Raw genomic sequence first — 20389 nt, 5'->3', positions numbered from 1 at the left:
ATTTGAAAAGTGAGAGGGTAGATATATTGCGAAGATCGAGGGGTAGGGAGTTCCAGAGCTGGGGGGCACAGTGACTAAAAGCTCTGGAACCGAAGGTGGCGAGACGGACACGGGGGACCGAAAGGTGGAGGATAGAGAGGGAGCGAAGTGAAGGGGGGAAACAGCTAATACAGAGGAGATTGCGAAGGTAGGGAGGTGTTAGGCCATGGAGTGCCTAAAAGGTAATGACAAGGATTTTGTAATTGATTCTTAGTTTTACTGGGAGCCAGTGAAGTTGACGGAGGATTGGGGTGATGTGGTGTGTGGTGGGGGTCCGAGTGATGAGGCGTGCTGCTGAGTTTTGGTGGAGCTGCAGTTTCTGGAGGGACTTATTTGGGAGACCGAAGAGCAGTGAGTTACAGTAATTGAGCCGGGAAGTGACAAGACTACAGACAAGAGTGGAAGCGGTATGGCGGGTGAGAGAAGGGAGGAGGCGAAAAAATAATGCGAAGGTGGAAGTAGGCCGATCTAGTGATGTCGTTAATAAGGGAGCAGAACATGAGCGTGCTGTCGAGGATGACACCCAGACTCTTAAACTGAGTGGAGGGAGAGATCGGTACATTGTTGATGGTAATAGAGAACTAACTATCGTTATAGAGCGTGGTGTTGCTGCCTACAAGGAAGACTTCTGATTTTGAGTTATTGAGGAGGAGTAAATTGGAGGAGAACCAACAGTTAATGTCTTTTAAACAGTGGGTGAGGGAGGAGGGAGGAAGAGAAGAGGTTGGTTTTGAGAAAATGTAGAGATGGGTGGCATCCACGTAGCAGTGGAAGTGAATGTTATGTTTGCTGAAGATGGAACCGAGGGGGAGAATTAAATAATGAAGAGGAGCGGCCCCAGGACGGAACCCTGGGGCACGCCAGCGGAACCAGGGAGGGATTTGGATTTGTGGGGGCCGAATTTGACAAATTGTGTGCGGTCAGACAGGTAGGAAGTGAGCCAAGAATGGGGTGTGTGGGTGATACCAAGGGAGCCGGTCGAGAAGGATTGTGTGAGAAATGGTGTCGAAGGCAGAAGTGAGATCAAGAAGGATTGATAATAAACCGGAGTCAGAAGCTATGAGGAGGTCATTTGTAATTTTAAGTAAGGGTGTTTCAGTGCTATGGAAGGGGCGGAAACCGGTAATATAACCATTAATTCATTCGTTGCCATTGAAACGGCAGATACATTTGTTTATGGTAAATACATTCGAACTGATCGTTAACTTGGTTCTATGACGTCAACTAATTTTTTTTAATTGAAATGACTCTAGAAATTTAGCACAAGTTATAACATTGATTCATCCATTCATTTTTCAAGCCGCTTACCCTCACGAGCGTCGTGGGAAGTTTCATGAGGGTCGCGGGAAGTTATAACATACAGTATGTAAGTTATTTTTACTTGTATGTCTCCCGCAGTGTTTTGCAGTCCGCTCTCTGGGATGGGTTGAGATGGCTGAGGAGGACCTGGCACCGGGAAAGAGCAGCGTGGCTGTTAACAACTGCATCCGGCAGCTCTCTTACTGCAAGAATGACATCAGAGACACAGTCGGCATTTGGGGCGAGGTAAGGGAGCCTGTTTTGTGGCACAATTAGGTCCATGTTGAGAACCTAAAGCCAAGTGATGAAAGAGAAGCAATTCTTTGAGGCTTTATCATTCTCTGGGGTGGTTGTACTCAATTTGGAAAGACATTCATCGATGCATTTACTACTCCTGTTATCTGGCATTTACAAGAACTCAGACTGTAGAAACAAGTGTTATTCAAATACCGGCATTCCACCAAATATAGACTTTTAAAGCCATTTTATGTGGAATGGATTTTCCCGTACAATGTCACTTTCGAGTTTTTCGAGATACAAGCCTTCAATTTGATAATTTTGAGCTCTGACTTGCATCTTAAACTTGAGAGACGAGTGCTGCTTGGTGGCAAAGAAGCTTCAAGCTGATTAGTTTCACTCACAATATAGGAGTACCGTATTTTTCGGACTATAAGTCGCAGTTTTTTTTCATAGTTTGGCTGGAGGTGCGTGCGGCTTATACTCTGGAGCGACTTATGTGTGGAATTATTAACACATTATTATATCATTTCAAATGTTGTTTTGGTGTTTTGGAGTGACACTGATGGTTTGGTAAACTTGGTAGCATGTTCTTTATGCTATAGTTATCTGAATAACTCTTAATAACTATGTTATGTTAACATACCGGCCATGGTCGCATTTCGTTGTTCATGCATCATGTAACATTTTCATACTATACACTTATTCAGCATGTTGTTCTCTATTGTATTTTTATTTTAAATTGCCTTTCAAGATGACATATATGTTCTATGTTTTGGATTTGATCAAGTAAATTCCCCCAAAAATACGACATTATACTCCAGTGCGACTTATATATGTTTTTTTCCTCTGGGCATTTTATGGATGGTTGGGCATTTTATGGATGGTGCGACTTATACTCAGGTGCGAGTTATAGTCCGAAAAATACAGTACTCACAATTTTTTGATGCAATAACCTTGAGCTGAAGTGTTATGAATCCCACATGCCACATGTGTGTGTTATTGTGTGCAGGGGAAAGACATGTACCTGTTGCTGGAGAATAATATGTTAAATCTAGTTGACCCGATGGACCGCAGTGTTCTTCACTCTCAACCTATCGCCAGTATCCGTGTCTGGGGCGTTGGCCGCGACAATGGCAGGTAGGTTATCGTAGCAGCGTAAGGGCAAACTATGTATATTAGACCTATGCGCTGTACTTTTACTGCATTATTCTATCAGTCTTCTTTGTCATGATTTCTGTTTAATTTTTAGTTTTGTGGAGACGCGAGATAAAGGATCACTAAAATAGTTTAGGACATAATCTGTTTAGCATGATAGCTGGTAGTTATAACCAGAGGTGGGTAAAGTAGCCAAAAATTTGACTCAAGTTAGAGTGGGAGCGTTACTTCAAAATAATATTACTCAAGTCAGAGTAAAAGTAGTCATCCAAAATATGTACTCGAGTACAAGTAAAAAAGTATTTGGTGAAAAGAATACTCAAGTAATGAGTAACATTGTAACTTTTTACAATGTTTGATTAAAAAAAAAAAAAAAAAAGGTATTTTTTCCCCCCCCTCAGCTTAGTTATCTATATGAACTGTTATTATTTTACCATACAATAACCCATAACATAACTACATTAACGTGCGTACATGATTAAAAAAAAGTATTAAATAGCATTATTATGTGAATTAGAATCATATTTTGAGACGATTCGACTATATACAACAATTTGTCTAAGAGAAATTAGTCTTTTAATCCGCCGTTTAGCCACGCCTACCATTATAAGGCTCTACGTAGCATCCCCAACAGGAGGATGACATCGGCAGGGTCATGGTTTCATCTGATTTAGAATTCAACCCATTGAGGGGGAATTATTCAGAACGAGGAAAATGCGACGAAGAGAGCCGCAAAATGTCATTGTTTCAGTCTCTCTACTCCAGTGGTCTCAAACCGGTCCTCAAAGGGCCGCAGGGGGTACTGGATTTCATTCCAACCAAACGAGACAAATACCTTTTCACCAATCTGGTTTCTTACAAGTGTAATCAGTTGATTGCAATCAGGTGCTGCTTATGTTAGTAGAAACCTCATTGGTTGAACTGTTTGTGCTGGATCTGTTGGAACAAAAACCAGGACCCACTGCGGCCCTTTGTGGAGTCGGTTTGAGACCGCTGCTCTACTCCAATATTTTTACAGGATATTCTTTTTATCAAAGCAGAGGTTGCGCTAGACTTTTTTGTTGTCTGTCATTTTGACTGACAGTGTCATAAAAATCCGGTCATAATCTATTTTTACCCGTCACTTACATTTTTAAAATGATAATAATGACATATTCAATAGTATTTAGTTTTCATTCATTTTTAATTAATATTCTGTCCAAACAAGTTTAACAAGAGGCAAACAGACAGCGGAGTGCACCAATCAGCGACGTGCAGACGTGCCATTAGCAAAGCGACGAGCGCAGGACGAAGGACTTGCGCGCGGAAGTAAACATACGAGGAGAGCGGAGTTTATTCAACATGGCTAGCGCGAGACAGACTGTTGTCAATGACTCGTGTCGATGTGTTTTAGCTCATTTAAAACTGAATTTACCGCGGATTGGAACATATTCTCGGCTCTCCCGTTCGCCATCCGTGTTGTTGTAGAGACGACTTTCGGCGCGCAAGAGTGACGTTGCCCGTGAAGAACACGTCATGCAAATAAACAAATCTGATTTGTCGATTGATTTTGTACCTACTCGAGAGGCCGTTAATGGGCTGGGTCCCAGACTTTTCTCTCAGTGTTTGAAAATACAGGGAGAACAGTCTGGCTGTGCCAGGCAAACACTCAGTTGCCTTGACATTTTTCCGAGTAAGGCCAACGACGTCATGCATCAAGAGAGACAATAGCTAATTAATATGCTCACTCGCCACCCTGTGGTCTGGGGTGTGAATTTCAACCTTTCAAAATGACAGATGGATGTCAATTTTTTCCGTCACCGTTTTAAAAAAAACGGTCAATGACGGAAAATATTCGGTTAACGCGACCCCTGTATCAAAGTATTTTTCCACAATAGCCAAATAAATGGTATGGTCATGGCAAATAACAATCTTGTGCTAAATGGAATATGAAATAATGAAAATGCATTTATTCAGTACGACATGGCAAAATGACTCCATAATGGTCAAAACTGTCGACTTCACCTTTACTGTTGCACCTCCCGAACGATATTTTATGCCACCGTATTTAGTCAGGCTTTTGTCATTTCCCTGCCCCAGCCTCAGAGAATGTAAACAAACCAAGAGGCGTGACAGCTAACTGACATGCTAACACGAACCAAGTGATGTTTCAAAGTCTTCGAAGCGAAAAAAATCACACAAAACTAGCCCGGATCATTTCACACGGCGGGGGGGTTGTCGATTGTCTTCGCCGATCAGCAACCCGCCCAACGGCGAGCAAGTTAGATCTAGTCGTTCCCTTGCTGCGGGCAGAGGGCTTGTTTGTGGGAAAGGAGCTCGACAGTGACCGCCGGACAAACCGGCTGACATCAGAAGAGCGCGTAACTGCCACGTGGTCAACACGAATATGAGGTAAAATAATGCTTTACTACACGGCAAAGACGCAAACAGTCAGAGAGTCATACGAGAGTGGCTGCAGTTGTTATGCAGCTAACATGGCAGGATGTGTCTGAGAACAAGTTTTCTACATGTCAGTCCATGATCAAACGTAAGCAAATAGTCCTTTATTTAAAGAAAGTTTGTAGTGTTTACTTTGTAATAGCTGCATGCATGGCTATTTTTAACACAAAGTTGCAATTTCTGATGGGGTGGAAAATTTGACAGAACACCGGGCACACGAAGAGGCCATAAGCCGAGTATAGCGCTCTCCCGGCGGTGAGGGGGTGCGACAAACCACCGTTCATGGGCTGAGTGTCATTCTTGGTGGACAAGGAGCATGTCAACCTTTGTATTAAAACGTGTGCCATGATCCCACTATTTTAAATAATACAAAACACGATGTTTACTAACTTCCTCGTAGGTCCAATGGTCCCACAGTTGTCGCACACTTGTTTTGGCCGATCTCGTGGTGAACGGGAACTTTCTGAAACCGAAAAAAAGCTCACACGCCTCTCCTTGGTGCAGCTACAAAAGCCTGCAGCCGTTTGGCTGGCGTGATGCGAAAAATAAACGAATTAATCCCCAAAATCAGCTGAATCCATCTGCATGCTATAAAGCAATGCTGTATTGTGAGATGGTGACTCTGGTGACGTCACATTCGCATTCGTCCTAAACCTGAGACTGGAGCCGGAAGTCACTCATTTTCATGGTGCGGGATTCAAAAAATTGAATATATAAAACGATCGCTTCCACACACATCCAAGCGGTCCATTACATTCAGGAGCATAAAACACCACGTGAAATATGAAATCAACATTCTTTTTGGTGTCATATGCACTTTAAGCTAAATAAATACACAAAAAAAATAAATTCTGGCGAGAGGGAAAAAAATTACAGAAATGAAGCATCATTCGTCCAAAGAGCATGAGTGCCCTCTAGTGGATAAAATAGTTTCTAGCTTGAATCGTTGAATAGTGAATAGTTCCTTCATAGTTTCTATTATGAAACGTGGTCAATCAGTGTCAAATAAAAACTGACAGACAGGTTAAAATCCGTGCTTTCGAATCATGTTGACAGCAGCGCTCTATGTCAAATACTTTTTACGGTGCTTTAAAGATACCACGTGATTGAACAGGCCGGCGTGATCATAGAACGTCAAGCTTAAGTCTGATTGGGATAATGGAGTCTTGTAATTATTGTTACATCGTCTCATTGGTGAAAGTGATAGCGCCACTATTGGCGTCTCTGGCAAAATGGAAGTAGAACCTAACATGTAGAATAAAGAGGAAAACTACAACAACTAGTGTAGCCCAAAGTAGCAGAGTAAGAGTTGTTTTTCGACTTCACAAATCTACTCAAGTAAAAGTAAAAAGTATGGCTCAGTAAAACTACTCTTAAAAGTACATTCTTCTCAAAAAGGGACCCAAGTAAATGTAACAGAGTACATGTAATGCGTTACTACCCACCTCTTGTTATAACTAGGGTTAGGCTTAGGTTACACCCGCGCGCACATGCACAGCACATCACAGACTAGGTACCTTTTACACTTGAAATGCAGCTGTCCATTGATGAATGACTTCCCTGTGACTACGGTGGTGCAACAAGATAACCAGTAGAGGGTGCTGTCTTACAGAAAGAGCTTCATTACTGATGGTACAAAACATTTAGTTCAATTTTCAGAAGAACCCAATTTTTAACATGACACATAGCAAAGAACAATAACAGTGGTGATGGACAACTTTATGTGAAGTAACTGATTGGCTTTGTTAGGAAAATATATCCAACCCTGTTGTTCATTGAAGAAAACCCACTTGAGGTCAGCTGGGCGCTTCACAAAAAAAACATCTACATTGCAGAAGAGTGGCATATCTTTACCAGTTTTGAAAAATCACATTGATTTGCTTTCAGTTGTCTAAATTCCACACCACAAATGTACATCCCATTTTATACATTTTAGCTGGCATTTCACGCTTTAAAAATGACTGAAAGTTCTGTGCTAATTGCAACCTATTATGTCCTCAAGTGGTTGATTACCTCAATACCACAAAGGAAACATTCACACATTATTACCACACAATTTAAAGTTTTTAAGCGTGTTAATGATAAATCTTTCTGACTTTCAGAAATTCACAAAAGATGAGGTACACCAAAGTAAAACTTGTAGCACTGTGTAAGAAGTAATTCAAATACTCTGGGTTATGGAGAAAACATCAAACCCTACCACTTATCCTTAATTTCGAGTAAGGACTAAGGAATTAGCAACTAAGAAATGGTTAACTTGGATGTTAAATTTTATACTATGAGTATTAAAAAGTCATTTTTTTAAAAGCCATGACTGATGATCAATCAATTCCACAGCATACCTAATCAACAAATCACTTATACACATCCCTACTGAATACTATTTGACTTTAAACATGTTTATTTCAAACTTGTTAAACCATATCAAATTTTCTCCTTCTCATTTAATAGTTCTTTTCAGTTCATGGAGAACTGCAGCTCTCTCAAATAGGAAAAATGATTCATTCCAGAGAACCAGCACTTAATAACTTAAAACATTTTTGAATGTTGGCAGCCTGCCAGTTTTCCACTATTTAGAACTAATTACAGCAAGTTGTGCTTTGCATTTGCAGTAGGGGTGAAAAAGTCCCTTATGAGTTTTAATGTCGTCATGGCAACAATTTCACGACACTTAGACGCAAGACTGCAAATTCAGAACGCACACCCACCGACTGTATTCAATGGCAATAGCTCATATGTGAGACAATTCGACCTTGTGCTCCTTAAGTACTTAACCTCTATTTGTAACATTCTTATTTGGAGAGATAGGAACATCTCAGTCAGCTGCAGGGAGGCTGAAAAGGCTCTCAGAGAAGAAGGTTAAGGGAGGGGGGTAGCTGAAGAATGAGAGAGGGGGAAGAGACTGTTCGAGGGGGAGGTCTGCTTACATCTCACTTGGTCTGCAGCATGCAGGTTGGGGAGGGTGCACTCATATGCAGAGTGTCTCAAAATATTCTTACCAACACAGATGAACAAAACCACTGTGAGTATTTTTATCCATATTATTGTTTTTGTTGTAGTAGTGGGAAATTATTGTTTTTGTTGTAGTAGTGGGAGCAAAAATGATCAAGACAGTCGAGCGCATGTAAGCATTTTTGTTCTTATAAATTAGAATTTGTATGGGAATACCGGTGTTCATTTGATTGTACTAAACGAGGTGTGCTGCTTTGTTGGATGGAGAAGGCAATGATTTCTTTTGTAAATATTGTATTACATTCACAACAAAGTGCCTGCAGGGTTTATTACATACAGTATGCAGATATACATGTGTCAGCTGCCACGCCCCCATGGGCCGCTAAACTCATTATTGCAATTGAAATGACTCTCTCCCACATCACCCTTGATGTTTTGTGGAGCACTGTCATGAGATGATAAGACTGTGTTGGAAATTAAATACAACAGTCTATCCAACTATCCTCTCTTTACTGCTTATCTGACTGATTCAATTTCTTTTCTCTCTACCTCGTAATGTCTCACTTTACTTCATGATTCTCTCTAACTGACTTGTGCACATTTTTCATTAAAAAACAAAACAAAACAAAAAACGCAAAATTGAGTTTGTATCAGTAGTTCCTTTTATTTTCCTTTCAGGGCAACTTTATTTCAGAGGAATTTTGTGTTTTGCCACTAAATTGCTGGAGTTTTCCCCGACAAATATCTGTTTGGTCGCTTTTTTCACAACTTTCTGGAATTTGTTTTTTCACAAATGGATCATGCTTCTTATGGCACATTTCTTGAGACGGCGTCGCTGAGGAAAAGACAGAAGGCAGAGCTGGAGGTAGCAGAGATGAAGATGCTGAGGTTCTCTTTGGGAGTAACCTGGATGGATATGATCATGGATGAGCAAATTAGAGGCACAGCGCATGTTAGTAGATTTGGAGTTAAAGTCAGAACAGGCCAGACTGAGATGGTTTGGGCATATCCAGGGGAAAGATAGTGAGTATATTGGCAAAAGGATGCCGAATTTCCATATGCCAGGCAGGAGGTCTAGACTAGAGGACGACCAAAGAGGAGGTTAATGGATGTAGTTAAAGAGGACATGAAGGCAGTTGGTGTGGGAGCAGAGGATGCACAGAATAGGGGTAGATGGAGACAACTGATTCGCTGTGGCGACCTTTGAAGGGAAAAGCCGAAAGAAGATTTAAATACATTGGTACCTCAACATGCGATCGCTTCGACACACGATCTTTTCGACATCCGACGTAAAATTTGACTCACCATTTGTTTCGACATCCGACGACATGCACGAAATAAGAGGATTTATGAAAGAGCCGCGGATTCTTTGTTTTCCCGTAAGACGGACGCACGGCGGATTTTCTTGTGAGAGAAATTAGGTGGTGAAAAAAGGAAAAAGGTGATGCTTACCATTGAAATGAAGATGGAAATGACAGAAAAATATGAGCTTGGTGTGCACATCCGTGAACTGGCTCATCTATACGGCCGTAGAATATCTACTCTCGATGGTCCTCCTCCGACCTCTGTTCACCAGTCTCTATAAATTAAGGATGACAATTTTTGTTGTGGTAACATCGCCCAAAAAAATCGCCAGCTTCTTCAGTTTCTAATCATTCATTCCATCAACTTGTACAACACAACACGCCTACTGTCCGCCGCAGCTGAACATGAAAAGTGAAAGTAAAAAGTCCTATCTCACTGTGTCAAGTCAGCTACACGTTGCGTTGCTATGCGTTCAGGTACACCATGCAAAACACAACTGCCACATTAGAACCCGATTTGTTACATTATTACAGGTATCATTATTATTTTTGTTTTTATTAGTATCATTATTATTATTGTTTTTATTATTATTCCTATTTTTATTCATAATTTATTTGTTGTAGTTGCTATTTGCAATAGTCCCAGCAGTATTTATTAAGGATTTAGTGGATGGTGGATTTAGTATCTATAAATATGTACCCATTTGACTATTAAAAAAAGATCTGTGAGCAAGCTGTTCTAAATTTTACAAATTGAGTTGTCACATGAGCAAGCATGATTGCTTGATGCAATCATTTGTCTGGGTGCAGAGGGGTGGGTTGATTTTAAAGTATTTGTGTGTTTTCATGGAAGAATGTCAAAGACTTTTTGACACCAGGGACCTACTTTGAATTGTTTAGAAAATCTGCTTTAAATATTGAATTTAAAATATTGTGAATGAAACAGTGTAACTAATCAGTTATCTTTTGCATATTGTAGGACCCCACACTAATTTTCCCAAATTAGTTTATAATATATTTTGCCACAGAAAAAATGGGCTGTTTGTCAAACCAATAAAGTATTTTACTCTAATAATTAGCTTTTTCAAAATTTTGTCTTCTAATAACCTTTTCACTTTCCCTCCTGGCTTCCGCGGATGCAGAGAGAGGTAAACACATTCCTCCTCTTCTTTTGTGTCTCAACATCATCCACGTCATTACTTAGTTTCATTTCCTCTGCATTTCTTATTTCAACGCTCTTCAAAGTGACTATGTATGAAGGAAATGAGTGGGACCCCCTCTATCATTTTTTGTCTATTATACACGCATATTTTAGAGTCACCCAGGAATGAGAGTAGAGAATCCCAGAGGAGCCAGACTCTTTATGCTTGTTAACGAGCAGACTTAAATTTCCTCTTTCGTCCAAACACAAAAAATTGAAAAAGCTCAAATGCGTAAAGTATTTTCCGCAATGTACTGTTCTTGCGTCTTTGCCTGCATGTTTATATATTTCATTCTTTGCTAGATTTCTTCTCACTGGTGGTCAAACCCCTTGCTCCCGCTTTCATCTTAACGTATGATCATCTATTCCCTCTTTTCAGTGCTGTTAAAATAGTTTTCAGCTCCACTGGGCCCAGGAGGACGTCCTTCCCTGCTGTCACGTCACGCTGCGCTATTGATCTCGAGAGTCCATTGCATTGTGTGTTTGAATGTTTGTGTGTTTGTAAATGAATACATTTTTTCCATCAGTCCCACCTCAAGTCACATGTCATTGGTCTCACTGCACAAAGGTCCCTCAGGGTGTTCTTGAATGTTATTATTATTATTTATTTATTTATTTGTTTATTTTTTTAAATGGAGGACTAACCCCATCAAACACCATAGATTGCTACTCAAGCTCTCTCTCTAAATCCAATATCAATGATCTTCATAAATTCAACATCATTTATGTCTTCGACAACTGATTCCATTTTATGTTGCTATTTTACTTTCAAGACAAGTGATGGCCACTTTGTTTGTTTGACTCTTTGCACTAAATATAGTCTGTATTCTTCCCTTCTCGACAGGGATTTTGCATATGTGGCACGGGATAAAAACACAAGGATCCTAAAATGTCATGTGTTCCGCTGTGACACGCCCGCCAAAGCCATCGCCACCAGCCTCCATGAGATCTGCTCCCGGGTAAGATGTGACAAGTGGTCTAACACACACACACACACACTCTCACTAACACATTTACTATATCCTGATTGGTTTTTGAGGCAGTGTGTATTTTTTTGTGGTTGTGTATATTATGTTTGTTAAATAAATGCAGCTGAACAGAAGAGGGTTAAAATAGACAGATTGAAAGGAAGAACAAGGTAATACAGGTAGTCCCAAGGTTACGAACGAGTTCCGTTCCTAGGCTGGCAATGTAACCCGAATTTCTGCGTAAATCGGAATGAACCCTTTAACTCATTACCTCGCAGCCATTTTCATCAGTGCAACCCCCTTCGCTCCCGGCTGTTTTACTGGATTTTGACAGATTTTGCAAGGCTCACAGAAAATTCTGTTCTATTGCTATATAAACATGGAACCCACCAAAAGAAAGATTAGACTCTTCTTTCAGCAGGAAAAAAAAGTTAGTTCATATCTTTTTCCATTCTTCAGCATTAGAATATAGCTTAGTTTGAGAAATGTTCCCATTTCTGATGAAAAAAACTGAGAAATTGAGCTTTTTGTAAAAGCATACATTTCAAACATAACTTTGACTTTAACGCAGCTATTTTTTGCTTTGTGACATCCCAAACATCTGAATGTTTCCTTCTACAAATTAACATAAACAACAAGACAAATAGAGCTTTTGACAGCAAAGTAACAATTTATATACACATAACTAAACTATTGAACCTAGAGATGACGCTGCTCTTTTCCCTCATCGCCGCCTCTCTTCAAGATGGATTTTTTTTAGTCTTTCTTTTGTGTTTACCACTGCCTCGTGGCAGATTTCGCCTGGGGAACTTGTGGTCCTGGGGGGGGGACTGGTTTGGCCTTGCTCGTTTCTGGCTGAGTCACGGGAGAGTGGAGGGTGCGGGGGACGCAAGCGGCTGAGCACGGCAGCGCGGGCTCTGCTCGGCGAGCAGCACGGACTCAACGGCATCGTTCGCTGCAGTGGTGGTCCCGGTCGTTGTGCTCGGTCGTCCTGCGCCTGGCACCCGAGCGTCCTCCCGGTTGCTCTGCTCGGTCGTCCGCCGCCTGGCATCGTGGACGTCCATTCGGTCATCTTCCACCGGCGCCCCGGCTGTTCGTTCCATTGAATCGGTTTGCGGGTCTTACCAAATGCGCTCCTGCCCTCCAATGTCCAGTTTTATTGCTTTGAAATGGATTTTCAGCATTGTGCTTTGGAGCTAAGTTGCATCAGAACCTAGAGATGTCTCTTGTGAAAAAAAACGTAAAAGACGTATAAATATGTCTTTGGGACACTGAAACAATTAAAAATAGAACATATTTATACGTTTTTAGGAGCAAATTAGTTAAGTACCTCTAAATACAAAATAACTGTCCAAAATCGTGTATTATACGTCATTTTAATAAGATCAAGTAAAAAAAAAAAAAAAATATGTATAATACTGTGAGGTATGTTGTGTTAAATACTGTTACAATGATTTGACTATTTTGGGCTTTACTCGTGAGTGAGTTGCTTTATTGAGAGAAAAGGGTGCTGTGAAAAGAGTAGGGAGGCGAGAGTGGGGATATCATGGCCGTCGTCCAAACTCAAAAAACCGGATTGGGACTCACAAGAGGAGTTAGCGACGAGGGAGGCATCAGCAGCGGTAGCAGCTGCACAAGAACTAGGAAGTGGTTGGGGCGGGCGTCATGACGTTTCCAAGCTGAAAAGGGCGCTTCTCGGGCGGACACATGAGTACCGGAGATGACAGTGGTAGGGACCTGACGCCGTCAGGAACTGCAGGGCGGTGGCATCGCTGCTGGGGGAGGAGGCATGGCAAGAATAGGTATGTTTAAGCAACAAAAACAAAAAGAAAAATACGACTGGTGACAGAATGGCGGACGAGACTTCGTCGTCGTAAAGTCGAAATCGCATAATTTGGGTACCTCGTAACCCGTGGACTACTTGTAGTGATACAGAAACATGATTGAAAATAGTATATGCTACCTAGCTATAAGTAGCGTTACAAGATTATTATGAATTTATTTACCAAGGGGGCAGCTTGTGAGGAGGGGATGCCCCTACTAATGGAAAAGACAGGAAGAGGGAAGGCAGGAAAGATTACAGTATGGCAGGCCAAGGTGAGTGTTATAGCAGTGCTAATGACGTGCAGTAAGGAAGCCAGTATTAAGACTAATCACCTGTGAGAATTAGTAAATATCAATCCCTAATATTCACTAGGTTGTTGTTAATTCTGATACCAGCAGGTATAGAAAAATCACAGTAAGGTTTTTTTATGAATACCATTGAAGCCTTTAAATAGAAAAAATATGTATAATAAAAGGATAAATAGGTGTTCTTGTGTTTAATACTTGATCATTTGCTGTAACATGCTTTTGCGTTATCCGTCCCTCCCTCACATTCAGATTATGACAGAGCGAAAGAATGCCAAAGCGATGGCAGGAGGCTCTCTCCAGGACAGGATTCAGGCGGGCCTAGATCTTCCGTTACAAGGTTGATTAATCACTTAACAGTTAACTATGTAACTGTAATTTCCATTCTAAATAAGCCAACCATTTAAATACCATGTCATTGTTATTTTTTGTAGAATTTCCTACACCAAAGAGTGAGCTGGTTCAGAAGTTTCAGGTCCTCTACCTTGGAATGATGCCGGTTGCCAGACCTATAGGTACATGTTCCCCTAAAAAAAAGCACAGAGAAACCTTATTGATTGTGAGACATACATTCCCACTTGTAATAGGTGAAAATCTGTGCTGTAGAGAGGCCATATAAAACTTCTTAAAAACTCATTGACTGCCATTTGTTCAAATCAATGTTCAATCCTTTTCGATTCATCACAATCATTTGCTGCTAACCTTCCCAGTCCAATGGGATTGGACATATTTTGCCGTCAATGGCAGCCAATGAGCTAGCAACATGCTTTTTTCTAATTCTTTCATTGCTATTGCCGGTGATAGACTTCAAATCCATTTCAACTCAGAGGGTTGACAGTTAAAGATCACTAGATTTAAAACCTATAATGTTCCACCAAGTCATATACCGTTGTTGGAAATAACAAAAATCTGCTATTTTTATTCAAATGTTACCTCTTTTCAGTAATGATGATAAACTTTCAATCAGGGGGTTGCAATGTGCGGCTCTAGTGCCAAATGTGGCTCTTTTATTAGTTTTATGTGAATTTTAAATTCATTTGTCACTAGGGGGGGTTGAAAATAATCGATTCTAAGCTATATCACGATATTACATCACGCAATTCTTCAAAATCTGTCTGTATCGATCCGTACACGTGTGTTTTTGGTGGAAATAAACAATTCAGTGGCTGCACTTCTACTCCCGTCCAATAGTAGGCAGCGTGCAGTAGTATTGCCTTGCAGTCTGCTGAAGTAACAACATTAGACTTAATCCGAGTAGGGATTTGTGTGCGTCACCCTCTGGTGGTTGCTCGGATTAGTCATATTTAAATCTGAAATTTGGGCTCATTTTGACTTTGACTGCCAAAATGGAGGCATGGAGCATTTAGAATCCTGCATTTCAGGTTTGGGCTAAAGCAGGTTTGCAGGAAAAAAGAGAAAATGTTATAATAAAAGCCATATGATGTTCAAACATGAAACAAAAACATTTTAACTTTAGTGTTGGATAACGTTTCAGGAATAAATTGATATAGATGTACTCTTGTCCATTTTGATTTGTTTTTTCCAAAGTGATATACGAATATCACAATAATCGTTTTCAAGTGTTGTACCGGGATTAATCGGGATTGAACCGAATTGTGACCTGTGAATCGTGATGCGAATCCTATTGCAACATACACACGCAATACACACCCCTATTTGCAGAGGTGGGTAGTAAAGCGTTAGATGTACTCCTTTACATTTACTTGAGTAACTTTTTGAGAAAAATCTAATCTTCTAAGAGTAGTTTTACTAAGACATACTTTTTACTTTCACTTGAGTAAATTTGTTAAGTACAAAACGCTACTCTTACTCTTGGGCTACTCAAAAGTCGTTACATTTTCCTGTTTTTATTCTACATATTGGGTTTTTTATTTTTTTGCCAGTGATGCCAAGTGTAGCTCTACCAATTCACCAATAAGGCGTTGCAACAATAATCACATAACTCCATTGCACCAATCTGACGCAAGCTTGCTGTTCTATGATCACGCCAATCTGCTCAATCACTTGGTGTCTTTAAAACACTGTAAAAAATCACTTGACATAGAGCACTGTCCTCAACCTGAATCGATTTAAACCTCTCTTCCAGCTTTTGTCACCGATTGCCCACGGAAAACCGGCGACATTATCCTTTTAATTTCATAATAGTAACTGTGAAGAAAATACTGTATTCACTATTCAAACTGGGACCTATATTCTCCACTAGAGGGCACTCATGCTCTTTGGACGAATAATGCTTCATTTCTGTCTTTTTTTTCCTCTCTTGCTGGATTTTTTTTTTTTTTTTGTATTTCTTTGGCTTAATGTCGTTCCGTTATGGGTTATTTTACAGTATCATAACAACAGTTCATACAAATACGAGAAAAAAAATACTATTGTTAAAAAAAAAAAAAATCTAATAAAAATAAGCAGTTACTCACAATGTTCCTCATTACTTGAATATTATTTTCACTAGGTACTTTTTTACTTGTACTTGACTACATTTTTTGGATGACTACTTTTATTGGAGTAATATTATTTTGAAGTAACGCTACACTTACTTAAGTAAAATTTTTAACTACACTTCCCACCTCTGCCTATTTGTCACTAGATATCCATTTGAACTGGGAGGGGCTGGCAACAAATAGATTAGACGTCTATCACCGTCAATCACAGCCAATAAATTAATTTGAAACCATAAAAGCCAAGAGTGAATGTTCGTAGGAACCAGCTAAAACGGGGGAACACTATAATAAAAATGTGGCTTATCATTCCCATTGCAGGCATGGACATTCTAAATGGAGCCATAGGAAGTTTAGTCACTTCTTCTAACAAAGAGGACTGGACTCCAGTGGCTCTCAACGTGGCTGATGCCACAGTCACAATCAGCAAAGACAAGGTCAGCCACTCATCTGAACTTGAAATGTCAGAGAAATTGCATCGTTGCAAATTGCACAAGAAAACCTTATTCATTAAAAAAAAAAAAAAAAAAAAAAAGATTATGGATTTAAGCTGCAAAACCCAAAGCTCATCTGCTCCAATGGTCCGATTTATTAAGAGGGAAACGTTTTAATTTTTTTTCTTGATTAATGCTTAATTTTCAACAACTCACATGTTTCCAACCAGGATGAAGAAGAAGTGCTGGTGGAGTGCCGCGTACGTTTCCTGTCTTTTATGGGTGTAGGACATGACGTCCGTACTTTCGCCTTCATCATGGACGCTGGCGGCCATCGCTATGACTGTCATGTGTTCTGGTGCGAGCCCAACGCCGGCAGTGTGTCTGAGGCTGTTCAAGCTGCTTGTATGGTGAGTTGGAGAAAAAGGTCACAATGACTGGTGAATTGGAGCATCGCGGAACCTGTTGCCTATGTGCCAGATGAGGACCATTAGATAATTTGCTTATTACAGGAATAAATATGTCAAACTGAAATGGCCCAAGAGTGTCAAACATATCAGCTCAACTTTGCACTTTGCACTAACTTGTACTTCAGACACGGCAATGTCCCTCTTGGGTGAATTTAGTCTTAAACTGACAGGCGTTATGCCTCTTTTGTACCAATTTGCCATAAAGGCAACGCACTGGGGCTTATGCTTCAATTACGAAGCTAAAAAGCTATCTGCCTTGTAGGGCTTTACTACATTCAATTTATTAAAAGTAAATGGAAGGACTGCATTCAGGCTATAATGTGTGCACTTAAGTCAGGAGTGATAAATTATTTTAGATGCAAAGCACGGATGCGTGCAGCCGCCCCTGAAATGGGCAAGAGACTTTAGCTTTGTTGATCTGTCTTTTTAAGGTTACAAATCGAGAAGGACAGCATATTTGAAATGAGAGCCGGCACCTTTTTAATAGAAAAACCTTGAGAACCTTCCTTCTCCAAGATTCATTATGTACTGTATGTAAGTCATGTTATTACAAAGTGAAACATGTCTTTGCAAGGTGAAGATGAAAGGGACAGACAACACAGTTCATCGCAATCCCAGGGGAAATATTTGTGTTTAATGAATTTAAAAAAAAAAGAGAAACACTAGCTTCAGTCAACGCATACTCAGTGTTTTTGTCAGCAAAATTAAAAAGTTTTGTCCAAAAATAAATAAAGGAACATTAACAGGAGAACACGTACTTTAGCGTTTACAACGGCAACTCCAACTTGGTTGCGATAATACACACTCAGCAGGAAATCAGTACATTATTTTCAATTAATTATTCCTACATGGACCTCACGAACTGTATGTAAAAAAACAAGACAAAAACTAGCTCAATAGTTTAAGATGACGCTCGCCACGCTAAATGCTAATGCTAACAAGAACGCGAACGCTATGCTAATGTTCAGAGTTACGTTGAGTATGTGACATGATCATTTAGCACAGACCGTTAAAGGCTAAAGCAACTTTGCATATTCTCTTTTGCCAAGATAAGAAAGCATATTTTACCATGTGTTTCATGAGAAGAAAGCCTGAAGCCTTCAGAGGACACTGGTGTGTGGGGGTAGTCACATGAGTAACACAACCAAGCTCTGCTACAATACAGGCTAACTACACATACAATAAGAAAATGTCACATATTGTGAACATTTGACAGAGAGGGTATGGCGCATTTTCGTCTCGTTGTCGTCTCGTTAGATGAAAACAGGCTTTTGTCGCGTTACGTTTTAGTCTCCCTTAGACACGTTTTTAGCTAGTTTCCTCTTGTCATTGTCAAGAAAAATACATTGACAAAATATTTTCGTTATGCTGCTTCATGCTTCAAACTTCGCGCCCTCAGTCCATCGCGGATTTTTTTTCAATTTAAAAAAAAATAAAAATACAGATGACCTGTCCCGAGCCGATCACCTAGTCTGTCTCGCTCCCTACCTCTCCCTGCTCTTTGTTCGTCAGCACGTGCACTGGAGTTGCTTATCAAAGTTAACTATGTTGACAAAAGTTTGGGTTTGATCTTGCCACAGATGCTTGTAAGCCAAAGATTCAAAGCGTCACATGCGTCAATCATCGTTTAACCTGTTAAACAGTTGCTGTGGCAACTCATTGTGTGTAAGTGAGCAGCATCAGCGGATCTGAGGGGACTCACTCAATGAAGCATTTAATAAAGCCAAGCATTTTTCTACTACTTTATTCTTGTTTAAAAATTATTCGATGGGATGGTATTGTGTTTAAAACGTATCATTATTATTACATTTGAAGTTTAAAAACCATTTACTAATATGTATATATATATACACACACACACAGACATTTTTTAGGGCTGTCAAAATTATCGCGTTAACGGGCGGTAATTAATTTTTTAAATTAATCACGTTAAAATATTTGCCACAATTAACGCACATGTTGTTACTTGTGTTTTTTGGTGTTTTGTCGCCCTCTGCTAGCGCTTGGGTGCAACTGATTTTATGGGATTTAGCACCATGAGCACTGTAATTATTGACATCAACAATGGCGAGCTACTAGTTTATTTTTTGATTGAAAATTTTACAAATTTTATTAAAATGAAAACAGTAAGAGGGGTTTTAATATAAAATTTCTATAACTTGTACTAACATTTATCTGTCTTTCTATCCATGGATCGCTTGAACAGAATGTCAATGTTAATGCCATCTTGTTGATTTATTGTTATAATAAACAAATACAGTACTTATGTACAGTATGTTGAATGAATGTACAGTGCCTTGCAAAAGTATTCGGCCCCCTTCAGGCTTCAAACATAAAGATATAAAATTTTAATTTTTTGTCAAGAATCAACAACAAGTGGGACACAATCGTTAAGTGGAACAAAATTTATTGGATAATTTAAACTTTTTTAACAAATAAAAAACTGAAAAGTGGGGCGTGCAATATTATTCGGCCCCCTTGCGTTAATACTTTGTAGCGCCACCTTTTGCTCCAATTACAGCTGCAAGTCGCTTGGGGTATGTTTCTATCAGTTTTGCACATCGAGAGACTGACATTCTTGCCCATTCTTCCTTGCAAAACAGCTCGAGCTCAGTGAGGTTGGATGGAGAGTGTTTGTGAACAGCAGTCTTCAGCTCTTTCCACAGATTCTCGATTGGATTCAGGTCTGGACTTTGACTTGGCCATTCTAACACCTGGATACGTTTATTTTTGAACCATTCCATTGTAGATTTGGCTTCATGTTTTGGATCATTGTCCTGTTGGAAGATAAATCTCCGTCCCAGTCTCAGGTCTTGTGCAGATACCAACAGGTTTTCTTCCAGAATGTTCCTGTATTTGGCTGCATCCATCCTCCCGTCAATTTTAACCATCTTCCCTGTCCCTGCTGAAGAAAAGCAGGCCCAAACCATGATGCTGCCACCACCATGTTTGACACTGGGGATGGTGTGTTCAGGGTGATGAGCTGTGTTGCTTTTACGCCAAACATATCGTTTTGCATTGTGGCCAAAAAGTTCAATTTTGGTTTCATCTGACCAGAGCACCTTCTTCCACATGTTTGGTGTGTCTCCCAGGTGGCTTGTGGCAAACTTTAAACGAGACTTTTTATGGATATCTTTGAGAAATGGCTTTCTTCTTGCCACTCTTCCATAAAGGCCAGATTTGTGCAGTGTACGACTGATTGTTGTCCTATGGACAGACTCTCCCACCTCAGCTGTAGATCTCTGCAGTTCATCCAGAGTGATCATGGGCCTCTTGGCTGCATCTCTGATCAGTTTTCT

At 40.1% G+C, this 20389-nt stretch overlaps 1 protein-coding gene across 6 annotated transcripts in view; it reads left to right on the top strand.

Annotated features, from left to right (window-relative positions):
• apbb2b (amyloid beta (A4) precursor protein-binding, family B, member 2b) overlaps positions 1 to 20389 on the top strand; it is a 118407-nt gene that overhangs the window by 86855 nt on the left and 11163 nt on the right. For 5 of the 6 annotated variants that reach the window (XM_057844480.1, XM_057844481.1, XM_057844478.1 and 2 more), the window contains 7 exons: positions 1438 to 1584; positions 2588 to 2715; positions 11474 to 11588; positions 13980 to 14067; positions 14162 to 14242; positions 16508 to 16623; positions 16851 to 17030. In XM_057844480.1, coding sequence (XP_057700463.1) covers positions 1438 to 1584; positions 2588 to 2715; positions 11474 to 11588; positions 13980 to 14067; positions 14162 to 14242; positions 16508 to 16623; positions 16851 to 17030 — 855 coding nt within the window. Of the gene's footprint in view, positions 1 to 1437; positions 1585 to 2587; positions 2716 to 10435; positions 10577 to 11473; positions 11589 to 13979; positions 14068 to 14161; positions 14243 to 16507; positions 16624 to 16850; positions 17031 to 20389 lie in introns of those variants that run through there. The other variant, XM_057844483.1, reaches the window with a different exon arrangement.

This window comes from Corythoichthys intestinalis, chromosome 8 (genome assembly GCF_030265065.1).
Source record: "Corythoichthys intestinalis isolate RoL2023-P3 chromosome 8, ASM3026506v1, whole genome shotgun sequence".
NCBI classification, from domain to species: Eukaryota; Metazoa; Chordata; class Actinopteri; order Syngnathiformes; family Syngnathidae; genus Corythoichthys; species Corythoichthys intestinalis.
The sequence above is the reverse complement of the archived record's forward strand: the minus strand, read 5'-3'. Positions and strand labels throughout refer to the sequence as shown.